Here is a 20,604-nt window from a genome sequence, read left to right as displayed (position 1 = left end):
AGTTATGTTTCGGGGTTTAGGGTTTACAGTTGATGATTTAGGATTTAAAGTTGATGTTTTAAATTTAGATTAGTTAACCATTTATTTATTTTTTTGTCAAAGTTAATCAAAATGTTATAAACGTTTTTTATCCTTCATTAAAGGTGAGGATAAAAATGGTTAGTGTAAACATGAAAAGCAGTACTTTGAAAATAGTATTTTTGGCAATTTCTCATAAGTAATTTGTTAAAAAAAATTATATCGTAAAATATGTAGATTTACGTTGTGAGTTTGATATAAAAATATGAGTTACTATTTAAAAAAAACTTATTGGTAACTTTTGATGTCTAAATTGCAGTGTTTTATTGTTATAATTTTTAAAACAACTGCAAATAATAATAAGATTAATGAAATTTATTATAAATTTGATAAAAATAACAGATTATAGAAATTAAAAATATTACCTTGAAAACTAACGAAAGATATTGAATTATATATATATATTTATAACAAAAGTTCCCATATATATATATATATATATCAATAACATTAGTTTTATAACTTTTATAATTTTAAGAAATAAAAACTAAAGTTTTAAGAAAATTTATGTTTGAATAATTAAAATGGAAATTAAAATTTTTTGTAAAAACAATTGACTAACAAATAAAAAGATATATCAAATTATTAATGATGTTTTATTAACAAATGAAAAGGTAAACGTAAACAATTATAACATGTACCAAAAATTATTTAATTTGTTTAATAAAAGTGAACATGGGATGACTAATAGAAAACCAAAAAGTACTAACTCATAAAATTTCTTGGTAAATCTAGCATTAAAGTTACAATAAAAGTTATGATTTGATGTAACTTGTCGTTAAACATATGTGAAACAAATTATAAATTTACTTAATAAGTTAGTTATTGTTTACAAGCATATGATTGAGAAAAAATGATATATAGATTGTAGTATATAATATTTTTAAACAGATACAAATAATAATAATGTGATGACATTTATTATATAACTTAAGTAAAAATATATCAGAAATGTAAATATTACTTACAAATTTAACAAAATTATATTGAAATATATGTAGAAAACTTTCTTAGAATACCATAAGTTTGCTAGCATTTTCAAAAATACACTTAATCAAAACTACTCTAATATATAGGGTTAAGGTTTAGTGATTATTGTTAGGGTTTAATTATATGTATGTATATAATTATAAAAGTTCCCATATTTATAAATAATATTAGGTATATAACTTTTTTAATTAAAAACAACATTAAAGCCATTCAGCTCGACCATGCTTTTGGTTCCTGAATCATTGAGGTTATATATTTACAATCTGTTTCAAAGTACTGGCAATCTCCGTGGTGAAGCATGTTCTCCGTAAACCAAATAAGCGCTCGTTGTTTAGATTGTATTTTCTTTGTTTCTAAACTATAGGAATTATTCATTCCTAGAGCCATTCAGCTACACTCAACCATAGGGATGATTGGTAAGTGCTGTAGTTTTATATTTTTTATTGTAGAATTTAATCTGTAAATTTATTTGCTGTAGCTTTCCTTGTTGTAGATTTCTAAAGCACTAATTTTTTACTCTGGAAACAAAGCTCTCTACAGCAATATTTTGATTTTGCAGAATTTTTTTTTCTGTGAGTTTTTCAAAGAAAACAAAGCTCGATTGGTTGACATATATAGCTGTAGACTAAATTTTAGCTGTCCAGAATATCTACCGTCCCAACCAATCATCCCCATATTAACTGTACTGCGATTTTTGATTCCAAGATCCATTTAATGTGCAAATATTCTGTAAACTTAAGGCTTGGATATTTTTTTTGTCAGACCGTACTGTTTGTGCCTCTTCTGAAACCCTCAAATTCACATCAAAGTCAAACCATTCATCATATTCATTTTGAGCATGTATAATCAGCTCTTGTGGATGCACGGGTGATATCTGTTGAATAACTTGTTATTCCGGATTTTTCATAGAAATCAAATTATCCATAGACAAAGGTCTCTATCAAATTAAGGGCCTTTAATATATTTTGAACTATGTTAAAGAGAAAAAAATGAATGTAGGAAGGATAGCTAATAGAATGTCAAAAAATACTAACTCAGACTTTCATACATGACTTAATTTTGTTGATGTTATTATATCATTCGAATAATTTTACACAAAAAAAAAGAATATAACTCAGATGTAAAGCACTATAACTCAGATAGAAATATTAAAAGGTTAAAATTAATTTATGATTAGTAACATTTTGAGTTATATTCATTACTCAAACTAAAACAAATATAATGAATGTTACTTTTCAAAGATAATATAGGATATTTTTTAATTCTTCACTTTATAGTAGCTTTTAAAAAAACTTTGATATATAGATTTGATTGCTAAGAAATTAAAATGACAATTAATCAAATAGTAATTTATATTATTAAAACTGAAGTAATTTTTAGTATTGTTTGGAAACATGAATAGCAGTATAAATGAAAATTGTTTGGAAATATGGATATCAATATTTTTAGTACTTTCTTTTATTTATACATTTAGCCATTGCAATTATAATAAATTAAGTAATTCCTTTTTGTATTTCTTTTTATTTATAGATTATGCCATTGTATTTAAAATCAATTTAAATTAATTAATTACAATTCCAAAGTTTATTCAACCAAATCGATATTCAGACCATTATTAATATTGTACGAATATTGACTAAATCACATGTATTAAAGAGAGATAAAATTTTTCTATACTACATCAAATTGTATCAAGTTGTAATTTTTTAATATAATATTATGTAAAAAAACATTATTATCAAACATCTATATTATAAAATAGTATATTATACTCTATATAAATTACAAAATCTATATATATAAAAAAATATTTGTCTCCCTCCTGTTGCACCACCTCAGCATCCAAGTCACAAAATCGAGTCATGAGAAGCCGACACGTGTCCCTTTTATAAATACTCTGCGTTTCATTTATAGAGTGGGCTGCTGCTTTCAGTTTTGTTATAGAGTTGAGCTGAAACTGAAAACATTGTCGAAGCCCAATATTGACAATCTTGCAATCATCTATTTTTAAGGTTCATGATATTCTTCAAACTCTGATTTGTTAAACCGACCATGGAGTTTTGGATAGGTTATGAGAGACGAATTTTACGGCCAATCTTTGGTAAGAGCTGTCATTTGTGTCGATTTGTCTGCATTCCTTCTCGACGGCAAAGGGAAACCGGACCGTTAAGGGATGCATTCAGTGTTGCCATTGACAACCTTCTTAATTACCCACCCCTCCATGTTTCCTTATTCAATGAATATCTTTTTTCTTCCAGTCGGTGAATCTTCTGCTATAAAAGGTGAGCTTGAAACCCGTGAACATCATCATTTCATTCCACACAACCATAAAAAAAATTCTTTGAGCAGACTGTGAAAGAAGAAGCAAGAGAGGCGTACCTGAGTCTCACTGGAAGAGCCTAAGCTTGATGGTCCAAGTTCGCCAGAAAATAAATTGGAAGCTCAGGTTTCGAACCTTGATTTGGTTGGTCAGACTGTTGTTCTCAAAGAAGTCGACGAGAGTTACAGGTCGGGATCGACATCTAAGTCAAATCTAGAAAGGAGAGCTTCGATCGATTAAGGAGGTATGAGTGAGATTCGCGAATCTCTCTCAAGCTGACTCAACCGAATATGGATGCGCTTTCCACGGAGATAAAATTGTCGGAAGAATACAAAAATTAGCGACAGGAGACGCATCGGGATCGACTGGATTTTTGACCATCCGGTAAGTCGGGCCTCTATAGACATGACAACAAGTCCTGACGGAGTCGCTGATATTGTCATCGCAACAAAATCAGATAATGAATAAGAAGCTTAGCTTAATTCAATCTCAGAAGGAGATTAAAGATTGTTGGAGATGATTAGATTTGGAGTTCTGCTGAGACAAAACAGTGGCAATGGATTTGGTGCTAGGATGAGCTTGGAGGTTAACGAAGATTAGGAAAAGATTAGGTATGAAGAATAGAGGAAGACGATTGCTCAAAAAAAAAAGAATAGAGCAAGACAAAGGAGATTTTGTTTGATTCATGGTGTCGAAAGAGAAAAAAAATTAGGTTAGAGTTGGTCAGGTGACTGTTAGTGGGCCTTAGCTCTAGCTTTGTTACAGCAGCCCACTCCAAAGCCCACTTCTAAATACCTGCACAAAGACAAGTTTGTTAATTTTGTACGTGAAAATAGAAAAATAGGATGCAAGTCATACGAGTTTACGAACTTTAAAAGATATATGTTTCTCTTTAAAAGATATTTAAAACATATACGTCGTATTTTCATAAAGCACATATATGTTTCTCTTTAAAAGATATTTAAAACGGGTTCACATTTCATCAAATCAAAGTCTACAAAAATTTTAAATAAGTGAATATGTCAGTTTTCTTTTAAATCATTAAAATCAAACCAACAAAATATTATTAAAAATCACAACAGATAGTTGGAAAACATATAAACCAAATATAACAAAAAAAAACATAAGAACAAAAAAAAGAAAACAGTTTGTATTAATATAAACAAAAAGATTTATTCTAAATGTGTTAAAAAAAACTCATGAATTCCAAAACAAAATTAACCATAGATTCTATACTGATATAATCATAAATGTTTTATATATTTGCATGGCTAGAAGTATAGATGTAATACAAAAAAATGATAAAATAAATAAAAGTATAAATAAATTAAGATAACCTAAAACAAAACTAATCAATAGATATATATGCAACACCAAAATAAGTTTAATTATAAAATTTAGTTAATAGCAACAAGATTGGATTGAGTTCCTGACATTAAACAATTTTAACACATAAAATAAAAAATATAACAACAATTATAAAAACAAAAATAATAAGAAAATTATTCCCGCGCGTAGCTCCATTAAAAATATATTTTTGAAATTTTGAAATTTTGAAAATTCTTTTGGAGATGTTCTTAACACGAAACAATTGGTTTTGATTCGTACTCCATTATATGTTCATCTTGTAAATAATAATAACATAACTATTATATATAACTTTTATATAAAAGATAAACAAATCATCTTTTAAAAAATGTATTCATCTTTCATATTTTTTTTTCAATTTCAATATTTTGATGTTTTCGTTGAATTACAGATAAAAGATAATATACTATCATCAAATTAAACACACATTATATATCAAATAATTTAATAAAGTAGGTAAAATTTAACTAATATATAGTATCATAAAGTTATTTTTTTTTTGAACAACATAATCAACTATTGTAACATAAACAAAATATATATTATCACATATAATCCCTCCTCACCTAAAACTTTATAAAAGACAAAACACGTTATCATACACTATCATACACATCTCTTGCAAATGAAAACTTAAAACATAAACCACAAAATCATACAAAATAATAACCTAGATCAAAAGTAAAATATATCCCGCCCGTAGGGCGGACCGATCCTAGTATAAAAAATATACATGAGATTTTTTTATAAAACTTGCAGTTTATGAATTTGCTTTAAACACAAGTTAAATCAAAAGCCTATGCGAAGGCTTGGGTCAAGTTTTAGTTTTAAATTAAAACGGACAAACACTAAATGATAAAAATTCACTAATTTATTGTATTATATCTGAGAAAAGAGCCTGGCTGAAGATGATTTTTGTGTATTTGGTTCAGCCCCTTACTCCTATCATGGCGATGCTGTCTCCCTCTTTGAAGTATTTGCTTCTGTCGGATATCCCAACCTTGGTGGAGTTTCCTTCTTCATTTCAGAATCTCCATCAACTATATGAATTGAGAATTAAGAACTGCGAAAATCTGGAGACTCTTCCCACCGGGATGAACATCCCATCACTTGGAGTGTTTGATCTCAGTGGATGCTCAAGGTTGAGGACTTTTCCTGATATCTCGACCAACATCTTATGGCTCTTTCTAGACGAAACAGCCATTGAAGAGGTTCCTTGTTGGATTGAGAAATTCTCTGAGCTTGAGATGATAAAGATGAATGGATGCAACAAGTTAGAATATGTAAACCTAAACTTTTCTAAACATGACTATCTTCATCAAGTTGAATTTTCAGACTGCAAGGCACTGACTGGAGCTAGCTGGAATGATCGTCCAACAAGCTGGAATTATAGTCCAACAAGCTGGAAGGATACGCGAACACCCCTTTTTGATTTCACCAACTGCTTAAACTTGGATCTAGAAGTTATGCTTCAACTGAAAACATATTCAAATTGTCGAGTGAAGTTTTCAGGTGAAGAGGTGCCTTCATATTTCACTCACTGTACTACTGGAACCTCCTCCTCTCTCACCATTCCTCTACTTCACAGCTCTCTCACGCAATCATTCCTCAGATTCAGGGCTTGCATTGTGTTTGATTCCGACAGTTTTCAAAGTCCGAATTTCGGAAATATGCTTAGATTCAAAGGCAGTTTTCGGAACTGCTCTGATTCCTATGATCGGGCACAAGACTTCTGCGCAGACACCAAGGATTATCAGATTCCTGTGGACTACTTTTCTCATGAGAAGGATTTTGGTCTTTATATATTGGACTGCCAGATGTCTCAAATCCCTCTGGAAATGAACTTCGATCACGTGGATATTGAGATTCATGTCAAATATCTTTTGGGTATTCCTATTGACATAAAAGAATGGGGTATAAGAATCACAGAGGAGGACTGTTCATCGGCGGACAACCGACTTGGTAATCCAAACACTTTAGCACATGTTTTTGAAGGCAATATGACTAATGAAGCTCGAGAAAGTCAAGAATCTGAAGGCGAAGATGAAGTAACAGAACCAAGCAGTAAACGAATGCGGGTAAGAACTCAACAGACTGCTCTTGATGTCTCAGATTTTATTTTTTCAAGGCTCTTTCATTATTTCTATTAATGGGACTCTTTTGTTTTCTGCAGATTTCGTGAAATAAAAACTTAGAATAGGGAGACAAGAAAACGAATACGGTAAGCTTCTTGCTATGAACTTCTATTTTCTCTCTCAACTCTTTTCCAATGTAAGCTTATGTTACATAACATTCATGATTCATCACTGGATTGTTTCTGAATATGCCCCTGTTGTATCGGGTGGCCACAATTAAACTCTGCGACACAGTTTGCTTCAGTTCGATAAGCTTAGTGTTACTTTAACCCTGTTGACATTTCAGATTCTCAAACAATCTGCTGGTTTGGTTTATTACTTGTGTTCAGGAAAGCTGGAGGAAGCCAAATGGTATTTGATTACCGAGTAATTAAATTTCTACTCTCAACTTTCTCCTCTATTTCTCTCGTTGTGCCTTTCCTTGTTGGCAGCAGCTTTTGAAGACTTTGAGTCAGATTCAGAGTAATAACCACATAAAATCCCATAAGAACCTTGAACTCTTTATTATAAATCTGTACTTAACAAGTAAGTGTAACCACATAAACACTTGCACATTTCTGTGTGTTCGTAAAATAAGTATGTTAAAAAGATCTCTATGAATATAACTTTTCTTTAAACTTGCAAGTAAAACATAACTGTTGCAGCCTTACAGATGAGTTATATCATGTATGACACAAAACCAACACAAAAACGACAATTATCAAAGGTAAGGAAGAAGAAAAAGGTTCACATTATGGCTGAAAGAAGAAACCCAACCTAAAACCGCGTTGGTTTCTTCTTCTTGAGAAGCTCTAAGGAGTTCGGCTTTATTGTTAGCGTTTAGTTCCTGCAAATCCCTTACCAATACTCTCTTTTGAGCCTTTTGCATTTGCTTTCGCTTTCAACCGCTGGCCGCTTCAGGCTTCTCTGCTTCACAGCACTATTATTACTACCACCTTTGTTTCCTTATCTGGTCTCATCTTTGTTTGTGCAGGGCTTTTCTGATATGTCTTCTTCTTGTCATCACCGGATTTTGAAGCTCTTACCAGGGCTGTACCGGAGTACAAGCCAATCAAACATATGCTTGGGACCTTGAAAAATTATATAACTATTAGGGGCCAATTCTGAACAGAAATAATTAAGTAGTTATGTTGGTAGTGTACCTATTAGCAGTAGACAAAGTTCGCGGTTCAATTCTCTGTCTCTAAGCTTCAAATATCCTTTCTTGAGTACGAGATTTGCAGCTTCCTATATTAAGTTGAAAGGACTAGTCGGATCTTATAAGTTACTCCTACACCTTAAAAAAAATCAAAGCATTTATTCTCCGTGTTTCAAACAAGACGTAGGCTATTCCTTTTCCAATGTTCAAACGGGGATCTCTAATAACACGAACAGCTTCCACATTGTTCTCCAGGTTACTCTTACCAGTAAACAATTGATTCACCTCCTCACCCTGCATTAGAGAAAAACAAACACAAAAAAACTGAGAATATTCGCGGTTGAAGAAGAGAGTTCTGAGATTACTACTAGTACTAACCTTCACATCGAAAGGGAGATTCCCCATAAAGACTGTCCTCATAGAATCATACAAATGGTCTATCCACATAACACGGATATGATTCCCAGCAATCTGAATACACATAACACCTTTAGAGACTCAACCACAGAGAAAAAAAGGGAGAAAACTGTTATATTACCAGAGACATGTTATGTGCCAGAGACGCTTCAGCAGGTTCCTCTGTTTCGAATACAACATAAGCATTAACACTGCACTTTCATAAAGATTTTAACATTAGACTTCTCCTTCACAGAAACTTCAATATCAAAAGGTTTTCATAGACCAGACCTTGAAGCTTTATCATTGAATTGCTACAACATTATAGCTCCTTTCCTCGTCGTTTTCGACTAAATCAAATCAAAACTAAAGCTACTTATACACACACAAACTCTAACCTTACTACTTAAAAAAGTTCTGAAACTCACATCAACAATTGGCACAGATCGTATCGTCGCCGAACTTACTAAACTCCTTCAGGATGAGCTTCTTCTTAACCTTCAAAGGCAAGTTCCCAACGAAAACAGTTCTAAGAAGCTTACTCTCATCAGCTCTCTTCCTCTTCTCACCAACCTTCTTCTTCTCCTTGATCTCCATGCTTCTTTACTTCTTCGTTTCGTACTCGTACTCGTTCTCAGTCTCATGTCTCTTCTCAGTACTCGTACTCGTTCTCACATCAGCCTCTAAATTCATCCATTGGGTAATGTTGGAACTCTGTTTTTACAAAGAATATAGAGGCTGATGTTTTCTGATTTTTCGATGACGTTTCCGGCCAAACCATTGGTTATTGCGGTCGGATAATCAGCTCGTTGTAAAGCTTGTAATGAGTACTACAACCTGGTATATTCACACTTCAAAAAAGATTAAAATCGATTGAATGAGAAATGATGCTTAGAAGTTGGTAGCTTGGTGTATGTAACACTGCAACTTTTGTCTAAATGACAAAACCAACAAATGTCCCACACCAAGGAATACAAGAGTCATAGAGCAGTATAAATAGGGCCTTGTGTCATAAATGTTTAAACTGCTCAGGTAGAGAGAGGACACTCGACGCGTGCCTCTGCCGTCCGTCTAGAGCCTTCTCGGCGTGGTCTTGGGCGTCCTAACCAAGTTAAGCTCAACGTTTTGTCTGGGGGTGGGCATTTTACCCGAACCTGAACCGAAATACCAAAATACCCGAATGGGTATTGATTTAGGAGAGATTGGATATTCGAAGATAACCGTGCGTGCCGCTGCCGTCCGTCTAGAGCCGTCTCGGCGTGGTCTTGGATGTCCTAACCAAGTTAAGCTTAACGTTTTGCCTAGGGGTGAGCATTTTACCCGAACTCGAACCGAAATAACAAAATACCCGAACGGGTATTGATTTAGGAGAGATTGGATATCCGAAGATAACCGTGCGTGCCGCTGCCGTCCGTCTAGAGCCGTCTCAGCGTGGTCTTGGGTGTCCTAACCAAGTTAAGCTCAACGTTTTGCCTAGGGGTGGGCATTTTACCCGAACCCGAACCGAAATAACAAAATACCCTAACGGGTATTGATTTAGGAGAGATTGGATATCCGAAGATAACCGAACATATGTATACTTACCCTTATATTTCTTGTTGGGCAATTCTCATAAATAGACAATTTTCAAGTTTTAGTCATAAAAATAGATCACAAGGAGGAAAATGACCAAAATGTTTCATTTAATAGGTAAAAGAACATTAATACCCTAGATATATAAAAATAATAAAAAAAATAAAAAATAATAATTTTTTTATAGTTTTAGATTATATGTTCTCAAATTCGAACTTTTTTATAATTTTTAATTTTTTGAATTTTCATTTTTCGAAATTTTTTTTTAGTTTTTTCAATTTTTTTTTTTGTAATTCTAAAATAATTTTTGAAACTATTTTTAAAATTTTTATTTTCAATTTTTTAATATTTATTTTCTATTTTATAAAATTTTAAACCTCAAACCCAAATCCCTACCTCCTAACTCTAAACCCTAAGGTTTGGATTAGTTAACCCTAGGGGTATAAATGTATATTTACCTCTTTAATGAAACATTTTCATCATTTTGATTCTTAGAGTCTATATTTTGTGATAGAAACTTTTTTAGTGCTATCCTAGGGTATTTCTCTTTCTTGTTTACATCCCTCATTTTATTTAAAATATTTATCTTGATGTTACACATACTTTAAGATCATATAATATACATATAATTACGGAAAAAATGATTTGTCACTCAACTAAAATGCATGTCAAGTTTTTTTTTGTTTCAAGTATTAACAAAAGTTACATTCAAAATTTCAAAACAATAGCCAAATTAACTTTTATTTATTTTTGAAATGTTATCTCCAAATCTATCAATCATTCAATCTATTAAAAAATAAAAAATCAGTTAAGTGAAATTTATATTTTTAAATAGAATAAACCTGAAAATGAAAAAATTAATTTTTTTTCTTTCAAAATCTCAATATCCGAACCCGACCCGAAATAACCGAACACGAACTAAAAATACCCGTACCCGATCCGAAGTGTAGAAATACCCGAACAGATTCTATACCCCTATACCGAAATACCCGACAATCTGAAATACCTGATCCGAACCCGAAAGGGTATCCGAACGCACACCCCTAGTTTTGCCATTTAATTCTGGAAAAAATGACATGCATTTTTATTTAAAACGAAACGACAAGTAGTTTGTCTAGAAAATAAAAACGTCATTTTATCCTCTCGAATTTTAAACGAGATAAGAGAGAGTCTCGAGGAATAAGTTTTCGAAACTTAACTTTCCGTGATCTCCGTGAGATCTCCGCACACGTGCAGCAACTGTTGCGAGAAGTGGCTCTCGTTCTTCTCTTTAAATAAACCTGACTCTCTTCATTCATTGCTTAACGTTTTTTACACAGCAAAAACCAGCAAATCCCTTAGAGTAAGTCCGAGAGTGTTTCATAGATTGTTAGTTCGATAGGACGTTCATGAGTGAAGCATGAATCGTCTACCATGGTTTTATCCTGGAACTCGATATTCATACAGTCTCGTCTCACCACGGAACGAATATTTAGAGTTAAGGAAAGAGATTATATCTCGACTCCATATCTATTTTAAATTGTTTTTTCCTTAACATCGCTTTTACTATTTCGTTTATATCAATCCGGTTTACCGGCTTCTACAACCCAGTTTCCACAACATCCAAGGTCGTCTCTTTCTCAACACCCTCCACGTCTTTTTCTACAACCCAGCACATCGTTATAGACATTACATTTGTTCTTGTTGGTTTTGAACCGGTTTACAATTTGCCAAATGGTATCGAGATTTTCAGAGGAAACAAAAGACCAAAAGTTAATTCATGACTGCTTTGTGTGCCCACAACGTTTCAACAAAGAAGAGGAAAGTGAGAGAGCTTCTCAGCTAGACATCATGGACCATGCCGTTTTAACTAATATAATAGTCTTGGGCGAACGGTGCAAGCAACGGTGCTTAAATAGGCTGTAGAAATGAGAAAGTTTCTCAGCCACGTGTCAGTGGAGCCCACGAACAGTGCAAGCAGCAGTGCTTAAATAGGATGCAGAAAAGCTGGTGCTTAAAATTTTGTGGGTCCCACCCTGTGACCCACCCGCTATTATATTATTTTTTGTTAAGCACCCCCGATAAGCACTTGGGTTAAAGATGCCCTAAGAGCGAACCCTTTTAAAACTCCAATTGCTTACATGTCCTTTTTTCTAGTGGTTTTATTTCTAGTTTTATTTAAGTCATTTTTAAGTTTTATCACCAAAATAGCCTTAAACAAGAAAATAAACAAAATAATTTTTTTTTTTAAAATTTTTAATATTTACTTTTTATTTTTTTAAATTTGAAACTCTAACCATTAATTCTAAATCCTAAATTTAGATTAGTTAATTATATGATATAAATGTAAATTAACCCTCAATAAAACTTTTTTAGTCATTTTCCTCATTGATGGTTATTTTGTAAAAATAACTAAAATGGTTATCGTAGGGAATTTCTCTTTTATTAATTAAGTTATAAATATCTAATAAAATTATAATAAAATATTAATACTTTTTAGCTTTGATACCAAATTTTTATTTCTACTCGTTAATGATGTCTAAGTGATTTGCCTCACAAAGTTAAGGTGTTTATGCTTATAAGAAAAAGAAGTTTAAGATTATCAAAATTCTATTGGATAGAATTGAAAATACATAAAATAAGTAATATTATTGCCGACTCCTATGTTTACCAACACATTTTTAAAAAGAATCATTAGTCGCTAGGTCGGTCTAGTTTTAAACATGTGGTTTATCAGTAAAACATTTTAAGATATAATTGTCAGTAAAAGTTGTTGGTGACATTAGTATTAGAGGTAAACTACGATAAAAATTATGATTTGATACAATTTGTATTAAAAGTTATATGATAAGATTTTAAATTTATATAGCGAATTTGATATAAAATATGAGGTACTATTTTTTTTTTTTTTGCGAACAAAAGGGTTAAACCCGGGTCTATTAAAGACATAGACCTAATCCCCGGGTGGAGATACAGTCCACGGACGGAGGTACTATTTTTGATGTCTAAATTGTAGTGTGTCATTTAAAAAAAACAACTACAAAGTAATAAAATATAATGACATTTATTGTAAAATTGTAGAAACAGATTAGAAAAACTAAAATATATTCCTTTAAAATCTAACGAACTATATTGAAATCTATATATGTATAACAGAAGCTCCCATCTCTATAAAACTTATAAAATAAGAAACTTGTAAAAAATTGACTAACAAATGATATCTATATCAAATTATTAGTGATGTTTATTATTCTTCACTTTGTAAGTTCGTAGTAGGTTTAAATATATATATATATAGATTTTAGTTCTAAGAAGTTAAAGTGCCAATTTATCAAATACTCCCTCTATTTCAATTTAGTTATCATTGTAGAGTAAAACTTTCGTTTCAGAATAAGTATTGTTTTATGATTTCAATGAAAATATTATTAATTATATATGTTATTCTATTTTCTATTAGTTGAAATGTGCTTAAGTGCATAATAAATAATGATTTTTTTTGAGAAAATGTAGGAAAAGATTTCAATGCAAAATTAAATATTATTTTTTAATCTGTGTGTACAAAGCTAAAACAACAATCAAAATGAAAAAGAGGGAATATTAATTTAAAACTCACAAATCCTAAATGATCAAAATCCACTCATTTAATGATCAAGGAATGCTTCACCCCTGGAACCGATTCGCTCATACTTCCCGTCATATGGCTGGAGGAGTATCAATTCTGCTAGATCTCTGGTTTGTAAAGGACTAATTAAAAGGGTTGGATCAGGGTCTTCCATTTCAGTATGGAATGATCCCTGGCTCTCATCCACTTGCCCGAGACCAGCTAATAAAAACCTTCATAATAGTTACCCGGATCTCACAATGGATTCTCTCATTGATTCGGAATCCCGAACATGGAATTTACAGGCAATTAGGAATTTGGTGGATCCACAAGATGTAAAAATAATTGAGAGTATACCATTGAGTATAAATCAGATGGAAGACAAGAGTGGATGGCACTTCACCAAGAATGGGAAATACACGGTACAATTAGGGTATCAGGTGGAAAGGATTTATCCGGATAAGGAGAAACCACCTGAGTTTTATGGTCCCAATGTAGATATTCTCAAAGCATTCTGCTGGAAAGTGCGGTGTCCTCCAAAGTTAAAGCATTTTTTATGGCAGTTGCTGTCTGGTTGTATAGCGGTAAAGAAAAACCTCAAAGCGAGAGAGATACAAGGAGACATTTGCTGTGCCCGGTGTGGAGACCCGGAGGAATCAATAAATCATGTATTTTTCGAATGTCCTCCAGCAGGCCAAGTGTGGGCACTTTCGAGGATTCCATCAAATCCAAACATTTTTCCAATTGGCTCTCTTTTTGCTAATATGGACCATTTATTTTGGAGAGTTAACCCACAAATGGAGGATCATCAGTTTGCTTGGATATTATGGTATATTTGGAAGGCCTGGAACAACAAAGTGTTTAGTAACCTTGATGTTGAGCCAAGGGAAACGCTTCGATTAGCAGAAGTTGAATCAACACTGTGGGCTGAGGAACATGTTATTAACAATCATAGATTGGCACATAAATTACAGGTAAGGCCGGAAATAGGAACCACAGGAAGATGGTGTTTCACAGACGGTTCTTGGAAAGATAAGGACCAATTCTCAGGACAAGGATGACTTAGTACGTTACCAGGTTTTAATGGTTTATTAGGAGCAAGGAATGTCAGGGCATGCCTTTCACCCCTTCATTCGGAGATAGAGGCTTTAATTTGGGCAATAGAATGTATGAGAAATTTAAGGCAGTTCCAGGTTACGTTTGCGACGGATTGTTCTCAATTGGTGTAGATGGTTTCAGAACCAGAGGAATGACCAGCATTTGAAAGCTACCTGGAAGATATCAAGCTTTTGCGATGAAGTTTCATCAACTCAGATATTGTCCATGTTCCTAGGACGGAAAACAAAGCGGATAGCTTGGCACGTAGTGCTCGGCAACAACCGTCTTTCGTCGTGCACATGGACGCAGAGTTACCACATTGATTTACAGAGTCTACTTGAGTCTGTAAATGTTTGCTGTCAAAAAAAAAAAATAAGAGAATAGCTGAGCATGATGTTTTGCGTATTTGGTTCAGCCGCTTACCCTCCTCACGGGGATCATGTCTCCCTCATTGAAGCATTTGTATCTATCAGATATCTCAACCTTGGTGGAGCTTCCTTCTTCATTTCAGAATCTCCGTCACTCAGCTTCTTAGATATTAAGAACTGCGAAAAATCTGGAGACTCTTCCCACCGGAATCAACCTCCAATCTCTCTGGAAACAAGATCTCAGTGGATGCTCAAAGTTGAGGAATTTTCCTGGTATCTCAACCAACATCAGAGGTCTCTATCTAAAAGAAACAGGGATTGAAGAGGTTCGTTGGTGGATTGAGAAATTCTACTATCTTGAAGTCCTAGATATGAAGGGAAGCAACAAGTTAGAATATGTATACTTAAACATTTCTAAACTTAAACAACTTGAGAGATATGACTTATCAGATTGCAAGGCATTGACTGGAGCTAGCTGGAGTGATCGATCGAATAGTGTTGTGAGTTATTTCGAAAGACGCAACATCTCTATCAGTTTCAACAACTGCTTAAACTTGGATCAAGAAGCTCTGATTCAACAGAAAACATATTAGGGTTGTAAACTGAATTTGTCAGGTGAAGAGGTGCCTTCATATTTCACTCACCGTACTACTGAAACCTCCTCCTCCTTTCTGACCATCCCTCTACCTCAGAGCTCTCTCTCTCACAAACATTCCTCCGATTCAGGGCTTGCATTGTGCTTAATTGCAACAAGAAGTCAAATATATATGCTTATTTTATATCCAAAGGCAGATTTTGGAACAGTTTTGGTTCCGCCGAAGACTTCCGGGCAGACACGAAGGATTGTACGATCTGTAGATGTAATAACGGTAGTAGTCTGTTAATATTGGACTGCCAGATGTCTGATATCCCTCTAGAAATGAACTTCGATCACGTGGATATGGAGATTCATGCCATTGATTCTTCTGATATTCGTGTTGAAATAAAATAATGGGTGTACGAATCATAGAGGAGGAGAACTGTTCATCAGCGGACTACCGACTTGGTTATCCAAACACTCCTCTTCCACATGTTTTTGAAGGCAATATGATTAATGAGGCCGGAGAAGGTGAAGAATCTGCAGGCGAAGATGAAGTGACAGAGCCAAGCAGTAACTGGATGCTGGTAAGAACTCAATAGACTGCTCTTTATGTTTTTTTCTCCTCCATATTTTCTATTACTAAGACTATTTTTGTTTTCCACAGATTTCGTGAAGAAAAACTTAGAGAAGCTGATTGTGAATCTTCAAGAAACCTTCATAGGGATGATCTTAGTCATTTTGCTGATTCTTCTGGAAAAAAACAAGATATACAAGGAGGACATAAAAGGGAATTTTTACTGTTTCTCCAGCTGGAAAAACATTAACAGGTAACAATGTTTTTAAAACCGATCCGGACACTGAACCAGACGATTTACCAAGTCACTTGTCGACCGCATGTGAACCGCAGGCTAATAAATGAATTAATTTTATTATATTATAATATATTAGCTATGAAAATAAATATATAAAAACTAAAGTTTAATATTTGCTAAATGTTCTTTAAAACATAACATAATAGTTTGGATATGTATATATTTTATGTTCAAAAATCATTTAGAAAATACTTAATTTTAGTTTTTATATTTTATTTTCGTTTGACATACAAAAGATCAAAAAATAGTTTAGACTATTTAAAAATTTGTGTAACAAAGTAAGAGTTATGACATATAAAAAATCAAGATATAAAATTCATAAATATAAAACATAATCTAAAAACTAAAAAAAGAAATAAAAATTATTTATTAGTTCATCGGTGGTTCAACCGGTATCGGGTTCAAGGTTTTAGTGGGTTTTTGCGGGTTTCTAAATATTAGGTTTTTCACAAAACCCAAACCAGATTTTTTCTGGGTCACATGGTTTACTGGTTCAACCGCGGGTCCGGGTCGGGTTTCAAAACAAAAACCAATGTTCCCATTAGAGCAGGGAATGTAGTTAGTAATTATTATAATGGTTTCAACTGGTGATTTCAAACGCTTCAGCGAGATAATGTAATGACATGTGGCTTGTGTGTGTCAGATTCATATATGACGATCAGGGATTGCTTGCAAGAGCATGTGTTTTTGACGTTTGGTTTCTTCGTCTTAAAGAAGCGTTCAGGTGTTCTGCTCAGAGAAGAATTAAAAAGAAGAAGAAGAAGAAGAAGAAGAAGAAGAAGCAAGTAACCTCACTTCATCGATGATCTTCTCTGCTTCCACCATTTGATTTTGCCGAAGATAAACGTTTTCTTGCTGTTTACGGTAGGTCTATGTGTCAGCCCAATAAAAAACAAGTGAGCCGGAGAATAAAAAAAGCCCAAAATAACAGATTAAAATTAAAAAGGTCCATAAACAATCAATCAAAACGAGGAAACTAATTTCGCGCTCCCTCCTTATCTCTGAAGTCTCAATATTTAGTTTCACTTGCTGTTTCTCAGACTCTCTTTCTTTCTTTCTTCTCCAAGAACCCCCTTTCAGATCGAGTCTTCGACCTGTGAAAGTTTCAGAGAATGGACGGTCTTCCTGATTACGTGAGATTTGATCGACCAGTGAATCTCTTTCAAGGTTCATGAATCCGTTACGACGATTGATTAAAGCAAACTCTTTCTTCTTTATTTGCTCTGTTTCAGTATTGTGCGATAGTAGAGGAATGCATTGAAAACAACCTGACCAAGGATGAAACTGAGAGATATGTACAAGAAGTCCACCAAATCCCACTTCAACATACCAACCGAGGTAAACTCCATATGTCACCAAATCATTAATGGGTAACCTTCATCAATGATTCGAGAGTCTTTGATTTTTTGTCTAGTTTGGGATCATCTTGAAAGGACGAATCCAGATTTATTCATAGCGTACCATGCAAGGATGCGTGAGTGCAATGCAAGAATCCCTCAGCGCGTTGCGAAACGTACGCAAATAGAAAACCTTATCTTTTCTTGTCGCACAAGTTTCGTTTTTTTTTTTTTTTGTCTTTTGACTGGTTTATGGTCATCAAATAGAAACAGAGCTGGCTTTGAGTTTATTTTTTTCTTAATTCTCTTGTGATTGTTGCGTAGCTTCACCACCGGAGGTAACTTCCGCAATGAGACGTAAAGTGCGTGGGACTAGGAAAGAATACCGTCTATCTCCTCCTCCTTATTGTCGCCGTAACTAAATGTGTTCCTTGTTCTTTGAGTTTCTCACTCAAAACTGTTTGTTGACACATTGTTTTTGCTTCTGTTAGCTTTGTTGACTGATATAAATGTCCCGGCTACATCACCACAAGAAGCTGCTTCTTATGCTAATGCTCTACAGAACCAAAACCTTCAAGCCTCCCAGCAGCAGCCAGCTTATCCCAGTTATTAAACAAATACTCTCAGCTTTCCTCTCTGTTTCTCTATTTTTTTGTGCCTTTCTTGAATCTCAAACGTTATGTGTGTTGGCTTCTTTTTACAGACGACTTTTGGCAGCAGCTTTTGAGTACTTTGGGTCAGATAAAGAGTAATACACAGTATTTGAATACTTTGGGTCAGATTCAGAGTAATACAGACCAAATGGTCAAACTCTTGACCGATGGACATGGATTTGGACCACATCTTTCTGCTGCGCGATCCTCCAAGAGACAGCGAGTTGGAGAGGCAGAAGAGAGAGGTAAAAATGAAGAAGCAGAGAAGCTGCAGAAGAAAGAGGAAGCTGACGATAATGAAGCAGAGAAGCCGCAGGAGAATGAGAGAGCTGGCGATGAAGAAGCAGAGAAGCTGCAGGAGAATGAAAGAGGTGACAATGAAGAAGCAGAGAAGCTGCAGGAGAAAGAGGAAGGTAACGATGGAGAAGCAGAGAAGCTTCAGGATTAGATCTGCCACAAAAAAACGCATGGAAAAGTTCTCACGTAAACATAGTTATTGATTAACAGAACATATTGCAAAGACACATTACTTTCTTATTGTCATCCTAGACACTACTACTAGGTACTAGCTACGCTGTTAATAAAAAAACATTGGGAACATTTTATTATCTGTTTTCTTGCTTGGCCTCGCTCCAGGATTTGTGTTGTTGTTGGTCCCAGAACCGAAACTGTGGAGAAGAGATAAACATATAACAAGTTCAAAAATACATGTATCCATTCTAGCAAACCTCAGTCCATTTATTTGTGTGGCAAAGTATAACCAAAAAAAAAGGAGAAAGCAAAGCACAAGTGTCTTGTGATGCTTATTCCTCTGACAAGAAACCCAAAAGAGAAGTGCAAAAATCCAAATGAGAAGGAAGCATACGGCCTAAAGACTCGTTGAGCCAGGCATTCCAAACCATGCTTATTCCTCTGACAAGAAACCCAAAAGAGAAGTGTAAAACCCGTTTTTCTCTGGAGCTATTATTGTTCAGACCCAAGTTGAAACAGTAAATCCATTAAACCTTGTTCATAAACTCCCATAAGAACGTTGAAAGTCATTATAAATATATACTTAGCAAGTCAAGTATAACCACATAAACACTTTCAAATTTCTTTGTTTAGTAACTTTCCTTCAAAACTTGCAAGTTAAATATAGTTGTTCCAACATTACACTGAGGTATATCATGTTGACAGAAAACGATGCAAAAACGAAAATTATCAAAGCTAAGAACGAGAAAAGAGGTTCGCATTATGGCTGAAAGAAGAAACCACCTAACCCCGTTTTGGTTTCTTCTTCTGTCCTTTTGTTGTCTTTTCTGAGCTGTAGAGTAAGCTTTAGAAGGATTGTTCTTTCTGAGCTGGAGAGTAAACGTTATTTATATGTGTTGGCTTCTTAAACCATGTCTGTTCTTCTGTTTGACTGAATCTCAAACATACCATGATTTTAGGGTTTATTTTAATGTGCTGGAGATTTCTCACGACGGTTCAACAAAGAAGAGGAAAGCGAGAGAGCTTCTCGGCTAGACATCGTGATTATCAACAGGCTTTCTAGGCTGCATAGCCAGGAAGACGAGTAAAAGCCCTAAAAGAATATCCTATTATGGCCCTGTTCGTTTGCTCACCCATGTGATCCATCTGGGTGAAGATGCAAATTGATGTTCGTTTTGTGCATTATAATGCTACATCGAGATGGATCACCCAGCTGAATTTTTAAAAACTCATCTCAAATTGTCACCCAAATGAAAGTGAGTCTTGATGGTGCATCTGGATGCAGATGCATCTAGTTCAGTCCAAAATGATTAATGACAAAATGACTTTTTAAAATCAAAATATTATTTTCAAACCGTAAATTCTATTTTCTTGCATATACATTTTTCCGTTATAACCAAAAAATACATTTTCTCGCAAAAACTGAAAAACACACATTCCCGCTAAAATCGCAAGATACGTTTTTCCATAAAAAAAAATATAAAACGCACTTTTCCATATAAACACATTTTTCGGTCAAACCAGTAAAATCGCACTTTTCGACCAAAACCGAAAAAATGCATTTTCCCGTCAAAACCGAAAAAACGCATTTTTCCGCCAAACCCGAAAAAAACGCATTTTCCCGCCAAAACCCAAAAAAAGCATTTTC

At 33.9% G+C, this 20,604-nt stretch overlaps 3 protein-coding genes across 3 annotated transcripts; 2 read left to right on the top strand and 1 right to left on the bottom strand.

Annotated features, from left to right (window-relative positions):
- LOC106381894 (protein VARIATION IN COMPOUND TRIGGERED ROOT growth response) lies at positions 1–8,634 on the top strand. The gene is made up of 2 exons (XM_048747910.1): positions 1–6,834; positions 6,930–8,634. Exons 1-2 carry the CDS (start codon positions 5,665–5,667, stop codon positions 6,936–6,938), a joined length of 1,179 nt encoding a protein of 392 aa, XP_048603867.1. The 5' UTR covers positions 1–5,664; the 3' UTR covers positions 6,939–8,634.
- On the bottom strand, positions 8,162–9,022 carry LOC106378506 (nucleolar protein 12-like). The gene is made up of 4 exons (XM_022696686.1): positions 8,893–9,022; positions 8,568–8,608; positions 8,408–8,500; positions 8,162–8,323 (listed from the first exon to the last, which is right to left on the bottom strand). Exons 1-4 carry the CDS (start codon positions 9,020–9,022, stop codon positions 8,162–8,164), a joined length of 426 nt encoding a protein of 141 aa, XP_022552407.1.
- An 8,277-nt stretch (positions 9,023–17,299) lies between these two features.
- LOC111203312 (stress response protein NST1-like) lies at positions 17,300–20,121 on the top strand. The gene is made up of 6 exons (XM_022696964.2): positions 17,300–17,628; positions 17,728–17,833; positions 17,910–18,008; positions 18,157–18,246; positions 18,324–18,437; positions 18,536–20,121. The coding sequence occupies exons 1-6, from the start codon at positions 17,608–17,610 to the stop codon at positions 18,931–18,933; spliced, it is 828 nt and encodes a 275-aa protein (XP_022552685.1). The 5' UTR covers positions 17,300–17,607; the 3' UTR covers positions 18,934–20,121.
- The last annotated feature ends 483 nt before the right edge of the window (positions 20,122–20,604 follow it).

The sequence above is a fragment of the Brassica napus genome, chromosome C2, assembly GCF_020379485.1.
Source record: "Brassica napus cultivar Da-Ae chromosome C2, Da-Ae, whole genome shotgun sequence".
In the NCBI taxonomy this organism is placed as follows: Eukaryota; Viridiplantae; Streptophyta; class Magnoliopsida; order Brassicales; family Brassicaceae; genus Brassica; species Brassica napus.
The sequence above is the reverse complement of the archived record's forward strand: the minus strand, read 5'-3'. Positions and strand labels throughout refer to the sequence as shown.